The sequence below is a fragment of the Euprymna scolopes genome, chromosome 19, assembly GCF_053919585.1.
Source record: "Euprymna scolopes isolate OS-2025 chromosome 19, ASM5391958v1, whole genome shotgun sequence".
Lineage (NCBI taxonomy): Eukaryota > Metazoa > Mollusca > Cephalopoda > Sepiida > Sepiolidae > Euprymna > Euprymna scolopes.
The window spans coordinates 149,001,424-149,019,091 of NC_136500.1; the positions used below are offsets into that span (position 1 = coordinate 149,001,424).

Below are 17,668 nucleotides of genomic sequence, written 5' to 3' on the forward strand. Positions count from 1 at the left end.
TCTGCTCAAAGGTAATTCATTTTTGGTATCAGTCAACAATCCTTTCTTGTCTGCAATTACAAACCCGTACAATCCAAGACCTCTTAAAGGATTCCTAATATCAACAGATTGTAGTTTAATAAGACCAGTTAATTGAGCATAAAAAGTTGGGATTAATATTTCTCTAATAATTAATAATAATTCCTCTATCTAAAATTATATTAAAAACTTATAGTAATATCATACTCTAAATTTATTACCCCAGATGCTCAAATTAATATAGCCCCTAATTCCAAATATTGGATCTTCCAATATTTTTGTCTAATAGTTTATAAACTATACATTCATTTTTTAACCTGCCCTATTACCTCTGCAGTAATTTATTCATCTTAAATTTTACCAAATATTTATAGTGCTTCATAGCTTACTTTAATCTTTGAGATTTTTATTATTTATTGATTTATAATTTTACTACAAATACTAATTATAAACTATGGATTTATCTTATATATTATACTATGAAGTGACGTAGGTTTAAATTAAGGCAAGACAATCAATAAGAGGCAATAACTTTTGAAAATATCGGCAAAAAAATCGACCCCTCTCTCTAGAAAAGTGTCCAGTTGAGGGTGAAAGGATTAATATTTTCAGCCAATTTTTCGATATTTGTTGTCCGAAGGGTCGAGCTTCAAAATGATACCAATCTCGTGAAAATTTGTTGCCTCTGTTGAAAGTTTTAGATAGACATATAAACATACATACATACATTTAAACAGACAGGTGAGATTTATATTATAGAAGAAGATAAATGTTTTCTTTTCTCTATCAATAGATACACAGATAATTTTTTTAAAAAGTTTTATACTTTATTGTCTAGAAAGATTTAAATATTTGAACTAGCCTCAATCCTACCCCTTTGCATGTTGCTTTAAACCCCCATCCTTATAAGCATATTATTTTATTTTTTTATTTTTAAATTTCACCCCAAACAAGGCACATTGCCACTGTGGTGTAGGGGGCTACTATCAGGGGCAGCAACTACTGGGGCACTATGTTGGGATTTGGGCAGCAAGATGTCGGTTCACGTTGCACTTGAACTTCTGCATGTCAGTACAGTTGGGGAAGCAGGAACCTGGAATGGAATTCCAGAGTCTAGCGGTTCTGGGGAAGAAACTACTGGAGCAGAAAGATCTTTTACATCTAGGGATCTCTACTGTGTGAGGGTGGGATTTAGCTGCCTGTCGGGTTTGTCAAGGGTGTCTATGTCGTGGGGGCACAAATGTCTGCAGTTCGTCATTATATATTCCTGTCTTTTTTTCCCCCCATTTTCTCTTAACATATCTTTATCCTTGACCGATTTACTTGTCACGGCCTGTCTGTCTGAATGACAACTGCAGACCCACCAAACACACTGTGCCAATAAAAACTCCCATTTGACTTTCGTTTCTTTTCACTTCTTTTTATCTTTCCGTTCTCCCATTGTTAACTCTTAAACATTCTCTCAAACATTTTTTTTTTAAATGCTCACTGCTTGGCATGTAAGTTTCTTTATCCCGGATATAAATTTTAATTCAAATCTAAAATATAACAACTATATTTTATTTTCGCCTTTAACTAAATGTAACTTCCACCATGACCATTTCGAGTTAAAATTTATGCACTGCTGCCACAGGAGCTGCTAAAAACAGCCTATACCGCCTTGACGGATTACAAAATAGGCTTTGTAGCTTAGTGGGGGATGCCCTTTTCTCATCCCTGCAACTTCTCTCCCACAGTAAAGATGTTGCGAGCCTGTCTTTGTTTTATCGTTACTTCCATGGCAAGTGCTCGTCTGAGCTCAAATCTCTGGTTCCCCCTCGCCAATCTTTCACAAAAAACACTCGTCTATCTGAAACCACTGTCAAAAATTTTTCCCCAATCTTTATCTGTGCCAAAACCAAAATGTAGATTCCATGAATAAAGTTTCTTTCTTAGAAATGCACGCCTGTGGAACTCTCTTCCGTTTGCCTGTTTCCCACCTGACTACAACCTGGATGTCTTCAAGTCCAACGTAAACAAATTCCTGATGAACTGCCCCCTTAAGTAAGACACTTTATCAAATCTCCAATACTAACATACTATACACGCAATAACCCTTATCCCCGAGTGGCTTCCGGGCCTTGATAAATGGTGACCACCTTGTAAAAAAAAAAATACTGCATCTGATCAAATACAACAACCAAAAATGAAACTGATTAATTATATTCACAAAGGATTACTGTTAACTACTTTGGATATTTTACCAGAGACATTTGGTTTTTTAACCGCCATTCTACCAATCCTCAACCAAATATGGATCTTAATAATACCATCCTATTCTCAAGGATTATTAATTTATTTGCATACCAAAGTTCATATTCTTTTTCTGCTTTCAACTTTCATTCCTTTCTCTATGTCCCTTAAATATTTTCTTTGTATGTGCTATTTAGCAAAATAATTTCAAACCATTATTTTTTTAATTTTTTTTTTTCATGGGGGGGGGGGTCACCACTTATCAAGGCCTGAAGGCCACTCAGGGATAAGGGTTATTGCGTGTATAGTAATCAATGAGATAGTATTGTAGTAATCATTAGTATTGGGGGTTTTGATAGAGTGTCTTACTTAAGAGGGCGGTTTGTCAGGAGTTTGTTTATGTTGGACTTGAAGACGTCCAAGTTGTAGTCAGGTGGGAAACAGCCAAGCGGCAGAGAGTTCCACTGGCGTGCAGTTCTAAGAAGGAAGCTTTGCTCATGGAATCTACGTTTGGATTTAGGCACAGATAAAGAGTGGGGAAAATTATTTTATTTTCCCCTGAGGAGATGTACTTACATGGATTGAGGAAATTATTTTAAACATTGTATTCTTTGTTTCAAACAATAAATTTTTATTTTGAAAAGTAATTCTTTCTAAATGAAATTTTAAATATATAAACTCTAATTACATATATATATATATATATATATTTAAATATATATATATATATATATATATATATATATATAAATAGCTGAATGTCTGTGTGTCTGGTAACGAATAGGCTCCTATATGGTTGACTATTATAGAAAACTGATCACATATAATGATAGAAGATGTATCGAGACACAGGAATGGGTATGTTTGATCTGGCAGAACGGTGGTTCATTAAAATTGTGGGGTCTGCATTCGCGCCTGGTCCACAAAGTATGGAAATAAAAAAATTAGAAAAAAACGTTTACAAGTGTTTTTGATATAGATGTACATAAGTATACTTTAATAAGTATGTTTTAACTTAAATAGGGATGGTATAAAATTGTGGGGTCTGCATTTGCGCCTGGTCCACAAAGTATGGAAATAAAATTTAAAAAAAAAAAAACAAAAAAAAAAAACACGTTTACAAGTGTTTTTGATATAGATGTATATAAGAATACTTTGATAAGTATGTTTTAACTTAAATAGGGATGGTATAATAAAATTGTAGGGTCTGCGTTCGTGCCTGCCCTCCATAGAATGGAAATAGGCACACACTTTAATAAAGACTTTTCATATCTATCTGCATAAGTATACTTTGATAATTATGTTTCAGTTTGAAGAAATATAGTATAATAAAATTATGGGGTGTTCGTTCGCACATGACCTCCATAGAATGGAAATATGTCACAAAGTTTAACAAGATTTTTTAATATAGATCCACAGAATATTGTGATAAGTGTTTCAGTGTGAACAGGTATGGTATAATAAATTATTGGGTTAATGCATTTTATTTTTACTTTCATCATATTTTGCTTTGGTTTTGATACCCCCGAATTCGAAGCTATCTCTTTACAACCCTTCCTTTTCATAACCTATCATACTTTCATAAATCAGAGTCCATTTTCTGTAGGCTGTTTTTGAACCCAGTCAACGACGGGTACCTTTGCTAGTATATATATATATATATATGAAGGATTTTATATATATATATATATATATATATATAAAATCCTTCAGCCTTGACAGACGTGTTTTAAATATTCTCTCCAGTGCTTTTTCTTTTAATGATTTGGATTTCATTCCATTTGCGATTTTATCCAAGGAACTCTGCCTTTTGGATCATTTTGAACCATTTGGAATTTACCCATTGGATTGAAAATTTTTAATCCGACCGTTTTGGATTTTACCATTCTTGGATTTTTTACCCTTCACCGGACTATCCATTTATGTGAAATCTTTTTATCATTTTTCTTTTACCTCCTATTCCCCTTACCTCACCCCTTTTTTTAACCAAGTAAGATCTGTGACTTACTTGTAGTGTCATTAAATACTTTTACATGCAAAATCCGATCCCGCATTCTGCTAATTCCTGCCCTTTGATGAGAAGGAGAGTATTTCTTCGAAACTCCACGGATTAAGGACTATTCACTTATCTTGTGCTTCCTTTTTTAAAATTAAATATGTTTTTAACTCTTTTTCAAGATGTTTTTTAACATGTTTTATTAATCATTTGTTCATATATATATATATATATATATATATATATATATAAAACTATTAATACTACCTACTTATTACAATATGTATATTTATACTCACACACACACATATATAGATTATTTATTTTTTTATTTTTGTTACTTTTCCCAGGCTCTTCACAAAATGTTGAATGCACGTCAACTTGGACTGAAATTTATTGCAAATTTCACTTATGGCTATACAGGGGCCAACTTTTCTGGACGGATGCCATGCATAGAGGTAAGTCTGTAAAGGTTTGGTTCTTCTCAAGAATTCCCCAAATGATTTACATACTGTCACTGAGCAAAAATATCATATCCCAAAATTCACGTAAATTGATCAAGTAGTTCATTTTTAAATAAGAAAATCAAATTTTATGAATATCCAAGAAGTTTCTGTCTCGTCCGTCATTTAAAAAAACAAAGATGGCAAGAAACAAAGAACTGAACAATAATTACAACTTTGTAATGCCTACGAATTCCCATTAATCGCTTAAAAATTTGATTTTATTTAAAAATAAAACTGATTAATTAATATGATTTTTGGAACATGATATTTTTGTTTCGTTATGGGTGCATACATCATACAGATTTTTCTTTTTTAATGCAGGAGGAATTTTAGACAAAAAGCATTTTTGTATGTTTGGTTGAGTGGTTGTTCATTTTTATTTAGCGGGAAGGAAGTACAGTTTTTTTTTTTTTTTTTTTTGATTAATTTGTTTTATAGCAAAAATAAGCTTGTCGACAATCAATCAGGAAACTCTTTATAATACTCATACAATTTTCTACAAACATACCTTTGTGAATGTGGATTTTCTAACGTGGCGATAATTAAAACGAAATTCAGGAAAATTTTAGGAACAATATTTACCTTACTGTGTCCAAGACAGAGCAGGACATGAAGTCGCATCACATGAGCTCAACAGCCAATGTGTCATTTTCAGCAAAATTTTCACTTTGATTTATAATTTTAGAGTAACAAAGTAAACAACATAAAACAAGATCTGGAGATCGGGTTGAAATACTTGTTAAGGGGGCCACAGGTCATCATAGGTTGAGAAACACGGCCATATGCTTTATTGATTTAATCTTGCTCGAAGATCATCAGATCTCGGCTTGTTTTAAAACTCACATTACACATCTATCGTCATTTCCATTCATGCAACGCATGTCCTCAACCCTCAATTCCACTGTTGTGCTCTGTGTGTGTTCTCTGCACAGGTCATGATTCTCCTCTCATTGTACTGGTTGTAGTGTCAATTTGGTTATACATCAAATCTGTTGCCAAGATTGCTGGAAAAATGGATCACTCTACTGCTCCAGAAGGTATCTCACTGCTGATGTAATCCTTAATCTGTATAAGAGCCAAGTACATCCTAAAATGAAATACTGTTGCCGCATCTGGGCGTGAGCTGCTTGGCACTCCCAATCTTGGTTTGATAGTTCAAAATCGGCTTCAAAACCTAGTAAGTGATGCCCTTTTCTCTTCCCTGCAACCTCTTTCCTACAAAAGAGACGCTGCAAGCCTATCTCTGCGCTATCATTATTTTCATGACAAGTGCTTATCTGAGCTCCAATCTATGCCCCTTCCCTTGCCAAACTTTTACAAAAAAACACTCAACTAGCTACAACCAATATTAGCAATTTCCCCGACTCTCTATCTGTACCTAAATCTAAATGCAGATTCCATGAACAAAGTTTCTTTCCCAGAACTATCCACCTGTGGAACACTGTTCCACTGGCCTGCTTTCTAGCCGATTACAATATGGTAATCCTTCAAGTTCAATGTAAACAAGTTCTTGTTGAGCCATCCCCTTAAATAATCCAAATTTTACCTTTGAAAGTACTAATCTGCTGCCAATCTATGGACATAAAAACTTAACTGTCTAAAGGTTTCTATATCGCAACCTTTCCTCCATCATTGATTCCTCGGCTTCATGTGTGTGTGTGTGTGTGTGTGAAATGGCACTAACCCTATTTGGGTTTTACCGGTTTCCTCTGAAGGAGGAAGTTCCATGAGAATATGAAATTCACAAGCAATCTCCGATCACATGTATATCCTTGTCAGGGGAGATGACGACGTTAGGTTTTTGCAACTTTTTGCAGGGAGGTATCGACGTCCTCCTACATACAGCACCTGGACTTCCCTAATTGGTCACCCATTTTAGTAATGACCAGGCTCAACGTTGCTTAACTTTGGTGATCTGATGGGAACCGGTGTGTCAATGTGTTTATATTGGCTTTATGTATTTCCCCATTTACGTCTTACTCGCATGCAAAAAAATTCATAAAGTTTTACTCGCATGCAAAAAAATTCATAAAGTTTTACTCGCATGCAAAAAAATTCATAAAGTGACTGAAAAATTCTTTTTTATTGTTTAGGGTTTTAGGTTTTGTATAAAAATAGTATGATGCATTCGTATCACAAAAACAAAGAAAATCAAACTTTTTTTCTAAATAGAAAATTTATTAATTTAATTTCTATTACGTTTACTATCTGATTTGAAAAGAAATAATTATTTAAAAATTATCAGGTACTTTAATTATTTACTCCCAACGATATAGTTTTTTACCCTTTTGGAGTAAATTTATCTTTGGTTGAGAATCTCTGGTCTAGAGGATTCTATATGTAGTCGGACATTATTTCATTTTTTTTTTTTTTAAGTATCTTAGTATGAACCCTCAACAGTTCAAAATTCAAAGTAGTCCAAACTCTACACCAAACGTATTTCTTTCTATTATCTTGGGTGATATCTCGTTTTTTTTAGCCGAATACCTTTCACCTGCAGCAAGTTATGTGCATACATTGCAAATATGCAACCACTTAGTGCATGTTTACATTACATGCAAATGCAAGACGCTCTTGTGAGATGATGGCAGTAATACTCTGCTGGTTTGTAATGACAGAAGTTGTCTAAACTGACTTCATTCGTTTTCTAAAAATAATTTAAATCATCATTGTACAAAAAAACAATGCAACCAATTAAAATATTTATTTTTAATGTTTGATTTTTATTTTCTGAATTTTTGGTTTATGGTATGTCAACCTGTTTTTCGTTTTTTTAATGCTGAATCCAGTAATTTTGAAAAAAAAAAGATATAATGCTTCAAGTTCTTTCTATATCGTCATTGTTAATGGTGTTTTTTTTTTGTTGTTTTTTTTTTCATATAGAAAAATGTTGTTTTTTTTCATATAGAAAAATGTTGTTTTTTTTCATATAGAAAAATGTTGTTTTTTTTATATAGAAAAATGTTTGCTTGTTTTTTTCATATAGAAAATTTTTTTTTTTTATAGAGAAATTTTTTTTTTTCATATAGAAAAATGTTTTTTTTTTTTTATATAGAAAAATGTTTTTTTTTTTTTTATATAGAAAAATTTTTTTTTTTTCATATAGAAAATTTTTTTTTTTATATAGAAAAAATTTTTTTTTTCATAATGCTTCAAGTTCTTTCTATATCATCATTGTTAATGGTGTTTTTTTTTTCTTCTTTTTTTTTCATATAGAAAAATGTTTTTTTTTTGTTTTTGACTTTTCAAAAGATGAGTGAATTTTGCAAGTGGAATGAAAAAAAAACCCAACAATAACATCACCTTGACCTTTGTCCTTAACTTTAAAAAATGGTGTGCACCATCCCTGGGAGACCACCATCATGCCATATTTGGTCACGATCAGTCCTATAATGTAGGCTGTACAAGAATATATATACATAGTCTATGATTTTGACCGTAACCTTGAAAAATGCATTTAAGCTGATATCTTCAAACAAATTGGTAGCACCCGGTTGAAATTTAAAATATTCTTTCAGATTAACGGATTATTCTTGAAATGGTGATAACTTTTGAAAGAAAAAATACAGATCACAAATGGCAAGAGATTTGGTGGTTGTGTCGAGTTGATCTGAAAGCGATAATTTTGTTGCACGAATGTGCTTCCATAGTTAATTACAATGGAATGCGTTTATTAAAAACTTTATAACAACCTTTCCATTTCAGGTGGCGGACAGTATTGTGCGGAAGGCTCGTGAAACACTGGAGAAAGCGATCCACTTGATTGAGGAAACACCCGAGTGGGGAGCCAAAGTGATTTATGGAGACACGGACAGGTAAGCAAGTAAACAACTACGCGAAATCGCTGAATGTTTTTTTTTGTTTTTTTTTTTGCACGACTTTCTACAGCATTCAAATGATTTTGTTTCTATTTTATTTATTTTTTGTACATTTAAAAATCGATTTATGTTTTGGAATTTTATTTTTTAAATAATGATTGATAATTTGTATTCGGGCTACTATTTTAATCTTAGATGTTATCCTCATATTTTGGCTAATGTTGTGGTGACTGTATCGCAGAGTGATTTCGATCCCGAGTGGCTTCTGGGCCTTGATAAGTGGTGACCTTCATGTAAAAAAAAAAAAAAAAAAAAAAAAAAAAAAGAAGCAAAGTACTATTTTTTCGTTAGTGGAAAATACTTTGAGTTAACATGTTGCTGTAAAAACTTACTTTTGGAAAAGAGGTAATCAATTAGAGCTGATTGATTTTCAGCATCTGTCAGAATCACTTCATGATACAGCTGCCACAATTGACTCTCTGACCTCCAGGTGCATCCTTTCAAAAGGTGCCCGAGGAAAGTTGGAGGTTACCTGAGCTGAAACACTATAAAAATAATCTCCAAGATGAGAATAGTAATTCGAATAACGCAAATAATATAAATAATCATTGATTGACCTCATCCTTTTCTTCTCTCATGTTCTTTCAAGTTTTAAGATGTGTCTGTCCGTCAAACTTCAGTCAAAATAACAAAAATAGTTTTCAGGTGTATCCTTTCGAATTTATATGCCTGAGGAAAGCCGTGGGTTCGATTAGCCGAAACACTGTAGGAATAATATTCAAGATGAAAATAGTCGTCTGAAGAATATGAAAATGGATTTGTTTGCTTTTTAGAATTTAAAAAAATTTTATTCTTTAAAATTAATTTTGTTTTTGTAGAGAATAAAAATAGAAAGAAACGATTTAGGGCTAGATTGTTGCATACTTAAATCATTCGTTGATAAGTGATGATCACTGTGTAAAAAAAAAAAAAAAATATGCGAAACATCAAACTTTTAAATAATCTTTATTATTTGTTGTTTTTTCCTTTTTAGTGTTTTTGTGCTGCTAAAAGGACGTACAAAAGAAGCAGCCATTCGCCTCGGACAACATATGGCTGATGTGATCACAGCCAGCAACCCCAAACCAGTTAAACTCAAATTCGAAAAGGTTACATTTTTTTTTTTAAATTTAATCCGTTGGGATCTAGGTTTAAAAAATTTTTTTTTCTGCTATATTTTTTTTTTATAGTTTGAATAATCAAGGATCAGAACATTTAATTTTTTTTTTATAGTTGTAATAATCAAGATCGGGACATTTTAATTTTATTTATAGTTTGAATAATCAAGGATCGGGACATTTTAATTTTATTTATAGTTTGAATAATCAAGGATCAGGACATTTTAAAATTTTTTTAGCTGAAAAAAAAAAAAAGAATTGATTCTCAAGCTTTTTTCTCTTTTTATCCTTATAAAAAAAATTGGACCCCCCCCTCCCTACGGTAGAGTGTAAGGAAGTGATTCATAAAAAAAAAAAAAAAATTAGAAATGATTCCGAGGCACACAAAGACGATCAGAAATGCGATAAGTGATCAGTTGAGAGTTGTCGAATCATTGGTTCTTCTTTGTTATTGTAACGAAATTCAAAAAAATAAAATATTGAATTTCAAGTGAAACTGATGGCATCTACTGATTTGTCATGTCACGGAAATGAACATATCCAAAAATTAAGAAAATCAATAGGGTAGAAAAATTAATTATTAATAAAAAATAGTTCTCGAAGATGATTAGCAAAAATTGAGTTTTGCAAAAAAAAAAAAAAACTGGAGTTCTAAAATTCTAATCATAACGAAAAGGAGGTAAATCTTTTCTAAAAACTGGAAATCTTTGACCAATTTAGCAAAACTTAATTTTTCCTAATTGTCTTCAAAAACTATTTTTATTAATAATTAATTTTCTACCCTATCGTTTTTTTTGTCATTTTTGGATATTTTCATTACTGCGACATGAAAATTCAGTAGATACCATTGGTTTCACTTGAAATTTAATATTTTATTTTTCAAATTTCGCTGCAATAATGAAAGAGAACCAAATCACTTTCCATTTATTGTTCACTCTTAGACAAGAGACTGGACATAGGATTTCTTATTCTGAGTCAATAAATTTAGGAGTCAGAGTTAGTTTATGGACAATTTTTAGTTTGGGACAGTTGACGATGGTTGGCAGCTAGAAGGTCTCCTGAGAGATTGGAGTCGAATGAAAACGGATCAAAATGAGACGATAATCTGGGAGCTGATATGAACAGTAGGGATCAGTATCGCATGCATAGACACGCACGGAGTTCGACTTTTGTTGTTTTTATTGTAGTGCAACCATGAAGACGATTATTAGGCTAGGATCATTAAGAAATCTTTCCAACATTTGGGGGAGGGCATCAATAGTTTCATATTAATCAAAGCAGTTTAGATTTTATAAAAATTTCTTGATTAAAATATCCAAACTTGCTTTCTTTACAGGGCGGAACGATAAATTTATCGCCCTAAAGAAAACAACACTACAGCTTTATTTTAAAACTTTTATTGGAAAAAAAATCAATTCAGGTAACTTGACGACGTGGTAGAGCTGCCATCTACTCAATTCAGCCTCAATCACCACTTTGATACATGTCCGGAACTGGAAGCATGTCTTTTCCACAAGTGTTGGTGGGAGCTCAGCGAATACTCTGCGGATAGCAGCGATCAGGCTGGCTTTGGTGTTGTGAGAGGTCATGTTGGTGATGTTCTCAACGTATGACCAAACAAAGTAATCCAGCAGGTTCAGGTCGGGGGAGGAGGGGGTCCAGTGAGAGAAGAGTACAAAGTCGTAGCACTTCTGGGTCTCGTTGGACTCATCAGCCAGTGCCGAGTCCTGCTGCCACACTCAGGGTCTGCCAGCGGCCACCTGATTGCACCAAGGGATCACCACACTTTGGTATTGACTTTCAAGCCGACTTCGAAGATGTGAGGTGGCATGATGTGGCCCTCACTTGAAACCAAAGACAATAACCGTGGGTGGAAACTTCATTCAGCTGTGCCTTCAAGCGTTGAACCATCTGGATTTGCATTTTGAGGATGTTGGCAATGGATCAGTAGAGTACAGCGGCACATCTCCAATCTTGATCAATGAACATTGTGTCGCTTTCAGACATGATAGAAGGCTCTTATTGCTCTTGGAATTCGTACACAACTGCCCAACTAGTAAATGGCCTGCAGTAAAAAACATGAAAACCGGTTTTCATCAAATGGAAATGGAATCATGTTGTCTTTTCTAGGATGACAATTTTATTAAATTAGGAAATAGCATGTCCGTTTTTATTAAAATTTGTTTTTTGCATATTTTGTGCGTAAAAAAAAAAAAATTGAGTTGATTTCTTTCCTAAACTTGCGTTCACATCGGTTAACATATTTTTGTTGTTTCTTTTGCTTAGGTTTATCTTCCGTGTGTACTGCAAACCAAAAAACGATATTTTGGATACATGTATGAGACAGAGGACCAAAAAGAGCCCGTTTTTGATGCTAAAGGTATCGAGACTGTCCGCAGAGATGGTTGTGCTGCCACTTCCAAGGTAAGAGAGTGACTATGAATTAATTAATTCCTGGGTTGATTGTTCCCATTCTGTTGACCATGATTCCAGAGAAGTATTATTGTTTGTATTCTTCTTAGCTATCATCAATCGTAATTGAATCATGTGTTAGCTCCATGAGGAGTTAGCTCCCCTTGATCTCTTAAAACTAAACAAAATAAAAAATAAAATAAAGTGAAGTTACTTCATTCCATAGCAGGTACGTACAATATGACATTATACCAGTTGTGATAGGAGCAACTGGCTTAATAAAAAATAATCTTCAGAAATACTTAGAAACAATCTTTGGAATACCAAACTGTAACAAAACACAGATAACAGCCATAATGGGAACAGCATCTATTCTTAAAAGCGCCCTCGGATATAAATTTAAATCATAATGAAATCAAGTGATAACTCTAAGAGGGATTAACCCCTTGATCCCTTAAAACTTACTGAAGTAAAAAAAAAAGAAAAAAAGTGACTCCAGCAACAATTGAAATTTCTTTTGTCTCATAAAAAAAAAAAATATTTCAAATGACACAAACTATCGACATGTTTGATAATGTCGAAATGATTAATCGTAATAAAAAAATTGTAGGTGTTTATTTAGAATTGCATGTCTGAAAATTATAAGTAAAGAAAATGTCGACCTGGAATTCTACACAGTAAAAAAAAAATGACTCCAACAACAAATGAAGCGTATCAAATTTATTTCAGTTTATTTCTTTTGTTTCACGACAAAACAAAAAAGATTTCAAATGACACGAAATATCTACATATTTGCCATGTTTAATCGTAATTGGAAACATTATAGGCACTTTTTTTTTTTTTTTTACACAGTGATCACCACTTATCAAGGCCCGGAAGCCACTCAGGGATAAGGGTTATTGCAAGTACATTACGTTAGTGTGGAGATTTGATGAAGTGTTTACTTAAGGGGGCGGTTCATTAGGAATTTGTTAACGTTGGACTTGAAGACATCCAAGTTGTAGTCCGGTGGGAAGCAGGCAGACGGAACAGAGTTCCACAGGCGTGCACTTATTTAGAATTGCACGTATAATGAAAATTTTAAGTAAAGAAAATGCAGAAAAATCTCATGATGTACATACCTGTCATGGAGCAAACATGGCATCTTCCAAAAATCACGTAAATTAATAAAGTATTCTTTTTATTTAAGAAAATCAAATTTAATGATGAGCTAAATGGGAGAAACTTATGGGTGACAATTTAATTCAACTACATAGATTTTGTTTGTATTCAAAATACTGAAAATTTATATTAAGAAATTTTTCATTTGATTTTCTTAAAAAAAAACCCTACTTGATCAAATTACGTAATTTTTAGAATGTGACAAGTAGGTACAACATAAAGGTTTTTCTTTATTTTTGTTTTTCTAAATAAGTGCAAGTTTAAATAAGCACCAAAAATTCAACCAAACATGGGTAAATGGAGGGAGTAACTATAGCTCTCTTATTAATAGGACTCTCACTTACATGCATGACACAAAGTCTAAATAAGCAATAAAATTTGATTTTCTGATGCAAAAAAAAATTCTTTTAATTTTTTTGTTAAAAATAATTTTGCATTGCCAATACTAATGATAAAAATTTTTTTGTTAAAAATAATTTTGCATTGCTAATACTAATGATAAAATTTTTTTGTTAAAAATAATTTTGCATTGCTAATACTAATGATAAAAATTTTTTTGTTAAAAATAATTTTGCATTGCTAATACTAATGATAAAAATTTTTTTGTTAAAAATAATTTTGCATTGCTAATACTAATAATAAAAATTTTTTTGTTAAAAATAATTTTGCATTGCTAATACTAATGATAAAAATTTTTTTGTTAAAAATAATTTTGCATTGCTAATACTAATGATAAAAATTTTTTTGTTAAAAATAATTTTGCATTGCTAATACTAATGATAAAAATGCTAAATATTGATTTTTAAACTAACGATAAAACTAAAATTTATTGATCTATACCGGCATTTTTATGTTTCTTACAAAATAAGAAAAGCATATACACGTGTTACATGGGTTTATAAGACAACAACTCTATAGTTAAATATTTAGAGATTTTAAAAAGATTCAGAATCAGTAATTGTATCAGAATTACAAATTTAGAACAGAATCGGTAATTGTATTGGAATTAGGAACAATATTGAATTCATCCCATCACAAATTATGAGATTAAAAAAAAAATTTTTCTGTCTGTTCGTAGGATTTAGTTAATAAAAATGTATCTGAAAATTAAAAAATTTTATCAATTTCAGATTTGTCAGTGAACTCTTTTTGGCTTCCAGTCTTTCACTCTCACATTTTAAATTGGATTTTATTTTTCATTTTCCATCATCAGATTCTGGAACGTTCCATCAAAATCTTATTTACAACACGAGACGTTTCCCGCGTTAAAGACTACGTCTTACAGCAATTAAACAAAATATTTGAAGGCAAAGTTAACTTGCAGGATTTCATTTTTGCCAAAGAATATCGTGGATTGAATGCGTATCGTCCAAACGCTTGTGTGCCGGCTTTAGAGATTGCCAAGTAAGCCATTTTTAGCTTTTGTTGTTTTTTGGAATCCTTCAAGATGAGGTGTCATAATTTGTGTATTCTTTTGCGAACTGTTATCCTCACCTTCGTTACAAGACTCAGCATTCCTATCCTGTCGCAGTTAACCACCTGAGGAAGGCCAGAGGATGAGTTGGCTAAAATGTGGTGAAACTATAAAGATGACAATAGCAGTCCGCAAAAGAATGGATGTAGAAGCAATTTTCATCTTTTCTTTTGTGTTTAAACTTTGATATTTTTTGGTTTAACATTTTCATATGTAAAAAAAAAATTATTTATTAAAGAATAAATAATTTTTTGGTTTAACATTTTCATATGTAAAAAAAAAAAAAAAATGACTAAAACAGAACAAATAAATGTTTCAATTTTTGTTTTTGGTCAAAATATAAGACCCCACCCCCCATCCCGTTACAGAAATAAAAGATTCCAAATCAAAACATTGGAAAAACGAGCAATGCTGTTTTTTTATTATTATTAAATGAAAAATAAAAATCATTTATACTTAACTAACTTGCTCAGTCTTGCAATACGCTTAAACATATTTTAATTTATTCAGATTGCGTATGTATTATTATAGAATCAATCCTCTATTTATTATTATATATTACGAGGAATAATTTGCCTGGTGGACTAATTCGCAAAAAAAAAATAATAATGATAATGTCGTTCATCAAATTCAGTCTGTGTTTGTTTACAATATGATGTCAGCTGATATTTGCGATTGATAATGAATGCCCTGGAAAAGTCACTTCTGGTTAACGTTTAGTTTTAAAATATGCAAACGAAGAAATGATTTGTGGTGATGTTAAATGGTACCTCCTCTTTTATTATAAATTGAATTCAGTAATAGGAAAAAAATTAAGATAAAATGGTGAGATACATCTGAGTTTTAACACAGAATCATTCGCTCTGTAGTTGAATGCTCTATCACTGAGCTGTTTCCAGATGACAACAAATGTTTTTTCTAAGAAGAAATTATTTGTTGAGATTTTATTATCTCTCTTGCCGGTGTAACCTTAAATATTCCCCTGTAAAAATTCTTTATCTATAAGAAAGACTATTTTTAGGATCGGATTTTTTTTCGATTTTCATTGAATGAATTTTTGTATAAAACATATCTAAGAACACTGCCAGGCATATAAATTACCATAGTGTGACATTTGCAAAAGATAGGCTCAGCCGTTTCGGAACCAATGAGGAAGGAACACACACACACAAAGTGACTTTTATGTTTTGCTGAGATTTTTAGTGGAAGCCACCTTAAGCATAGAAGACTTTGTAATACATGTTTTTTTTTTTTCTCATTTTGGAAGTTAAGTTTCTTTTTCTCATTTTGGAAGTTAAGTCCATGATCTGTGATACCATAAAAAGTTGTTCTGTCGATGATATAAAGTTTCATAGGAACTTTATTGCATTATCAGGTCAATAAGGGTTACAGAAAGAGGAATATGGGAGAAATTGTTTGCTCCTCTTAACTGGGTAGAGCTTTTTTTTTTTTTTTTTTTTTTTTTATCCAGATAGGTTGCCATACCATTGAAAATTTAATTTTCAACTTAATTTCATTGACAATCCATTCATATGAAATCACTTTTTTATTCACCATATACCCTCTGCTTCACTTTTTGTTACAAAGTAAAATCTTTGACTTACTTGTAGTTTCATTTAATACTTTTGCAAGCAAAATCCAATCGCGCATTTTGCTAAATCCTACTCTCTGATGAGAAGGAAAGTATTTCTTCGAAACTCCGCGGATTAAGGACTATCCACTTATTTTGTGTTTCCTTTTTAAAATTAAATATATTTTTTAACTCTTTTTCAAAGTGATTTTTGACATGTTTTATTAACTACTTGTTCGTATATATATATATATATATATACCATTGAAAATTTACTTTTCAACTTAATTTCATTACTATACACACACATATATACATGTGTGTGTGTGTATATAATCTTTACCATTTGAGCTATCACCAGATGGATAAGAAATAATCAAAAAATGAATTGACTTCAACGCATAAACATGTATTCACGCATGCGTACAAGAGCACACTTCAAGTCTTACCAAATTCCAATTTGTTTTCAATTTTGATCCCTTTGGTAGCTATTCTTATTGGCTGAAAAGCCAGCAAAGAAAAATCCACAAGAAAAGGCAATCATTTGACCTCGTGTCACTCTGCTACCTTGCTTCTTGGAGGAGATGCAGTTTGAAAAAAAATGGAGACAGGCAGATAGACATAGTGAGTTATCATTCAAACCGTGTTTGAATATACGGTGAAGTGACAGTTTTAATCATTTAGAACTGCTTTAAAGCTTCACCACTCACTCATTTTTCGACCAAATTTCTAAAAATTATTAGTTTATAGATCACCTTCTCAGCCATATTGTGAAAAAAAAAATGTTCAATTTTCCTTCAGTAAAACAAAAATGATGAATTTTCTGTTCAAAATCATAAAAATATGTAAAGAGATGAGTGACACTTTTTATGACTGGTTTCCATAGCAACCACGTTGCTTCAGTGATTACTGTTGCTACTAATTCACTACTGTCGCGGAAAGAGAAGTAACAAGTGAAACAGAAAGCATGAAAAGGAGATAATTGGGGGAATTTTATTGAAAGCAGACGAGTGCCGTACATTGTTATTACATATGTGTTTATGGGGGCAAAAAAATAAGACTGAAATTAAACAAAGAACAAGTGAATTTATTGGAAGCCTGGAAAAATCATGGATTATAATAGAAAAATGTGAACATGAAAAGTAATATGGTTAAGCTTAAACATAGAAAAGTAAAGAACTAGTTGTTAAAGAAAACTGGAAAAGAAAAGGACAAGATATTCTAGTAAAAAATATAATAAATTTATAACTTAAAATATTGCAGCATAAAGATTTTTTAAAAATTCAATTTAAAACATTATATAATAAAGTTTTAATGCTGCAAT

The 17,668-nt window shown here is 31.8% G+C and overlaps 1 protein-coding gene across 4 annotated transcripts in view; it reads left to right on the plus strand.

Annotated features, from left to right (window-relative positions):
- Positions 1–17,668, plus strand: part of LOC145240049 (uncharacterized) — a 328,354-nt gene that overhangs the window by 304,379 nt on the left and 6,307 nt on the right. For all 4 annotated transcript variants that reach the window (XM_080103656.1, XM_080103658.1, XM_080103659.1 and 1 more), the window contains 5 exons: positions 4,597–4,704; positions 8,458–8,567; positions 9,604–9,718; positions 12,014–12,151; positions 14,514–14,704. In XM_080103656.1, coding sequence (XP_079959782.1) covers positions 4,597–4,704; positions 8,458–8,567; positions 9,604–9,718; positions 12,014–12,151; positions 14,514–14,704 — 662 coding nt within the window. The remainder of the gene's footprint in view (positions 1–4,596; positions 4,705–8,457; positions 8,568–9,603; positions 9,719–12,013; positions 12,152–14,513; positions 14,705–17,668) is intronic.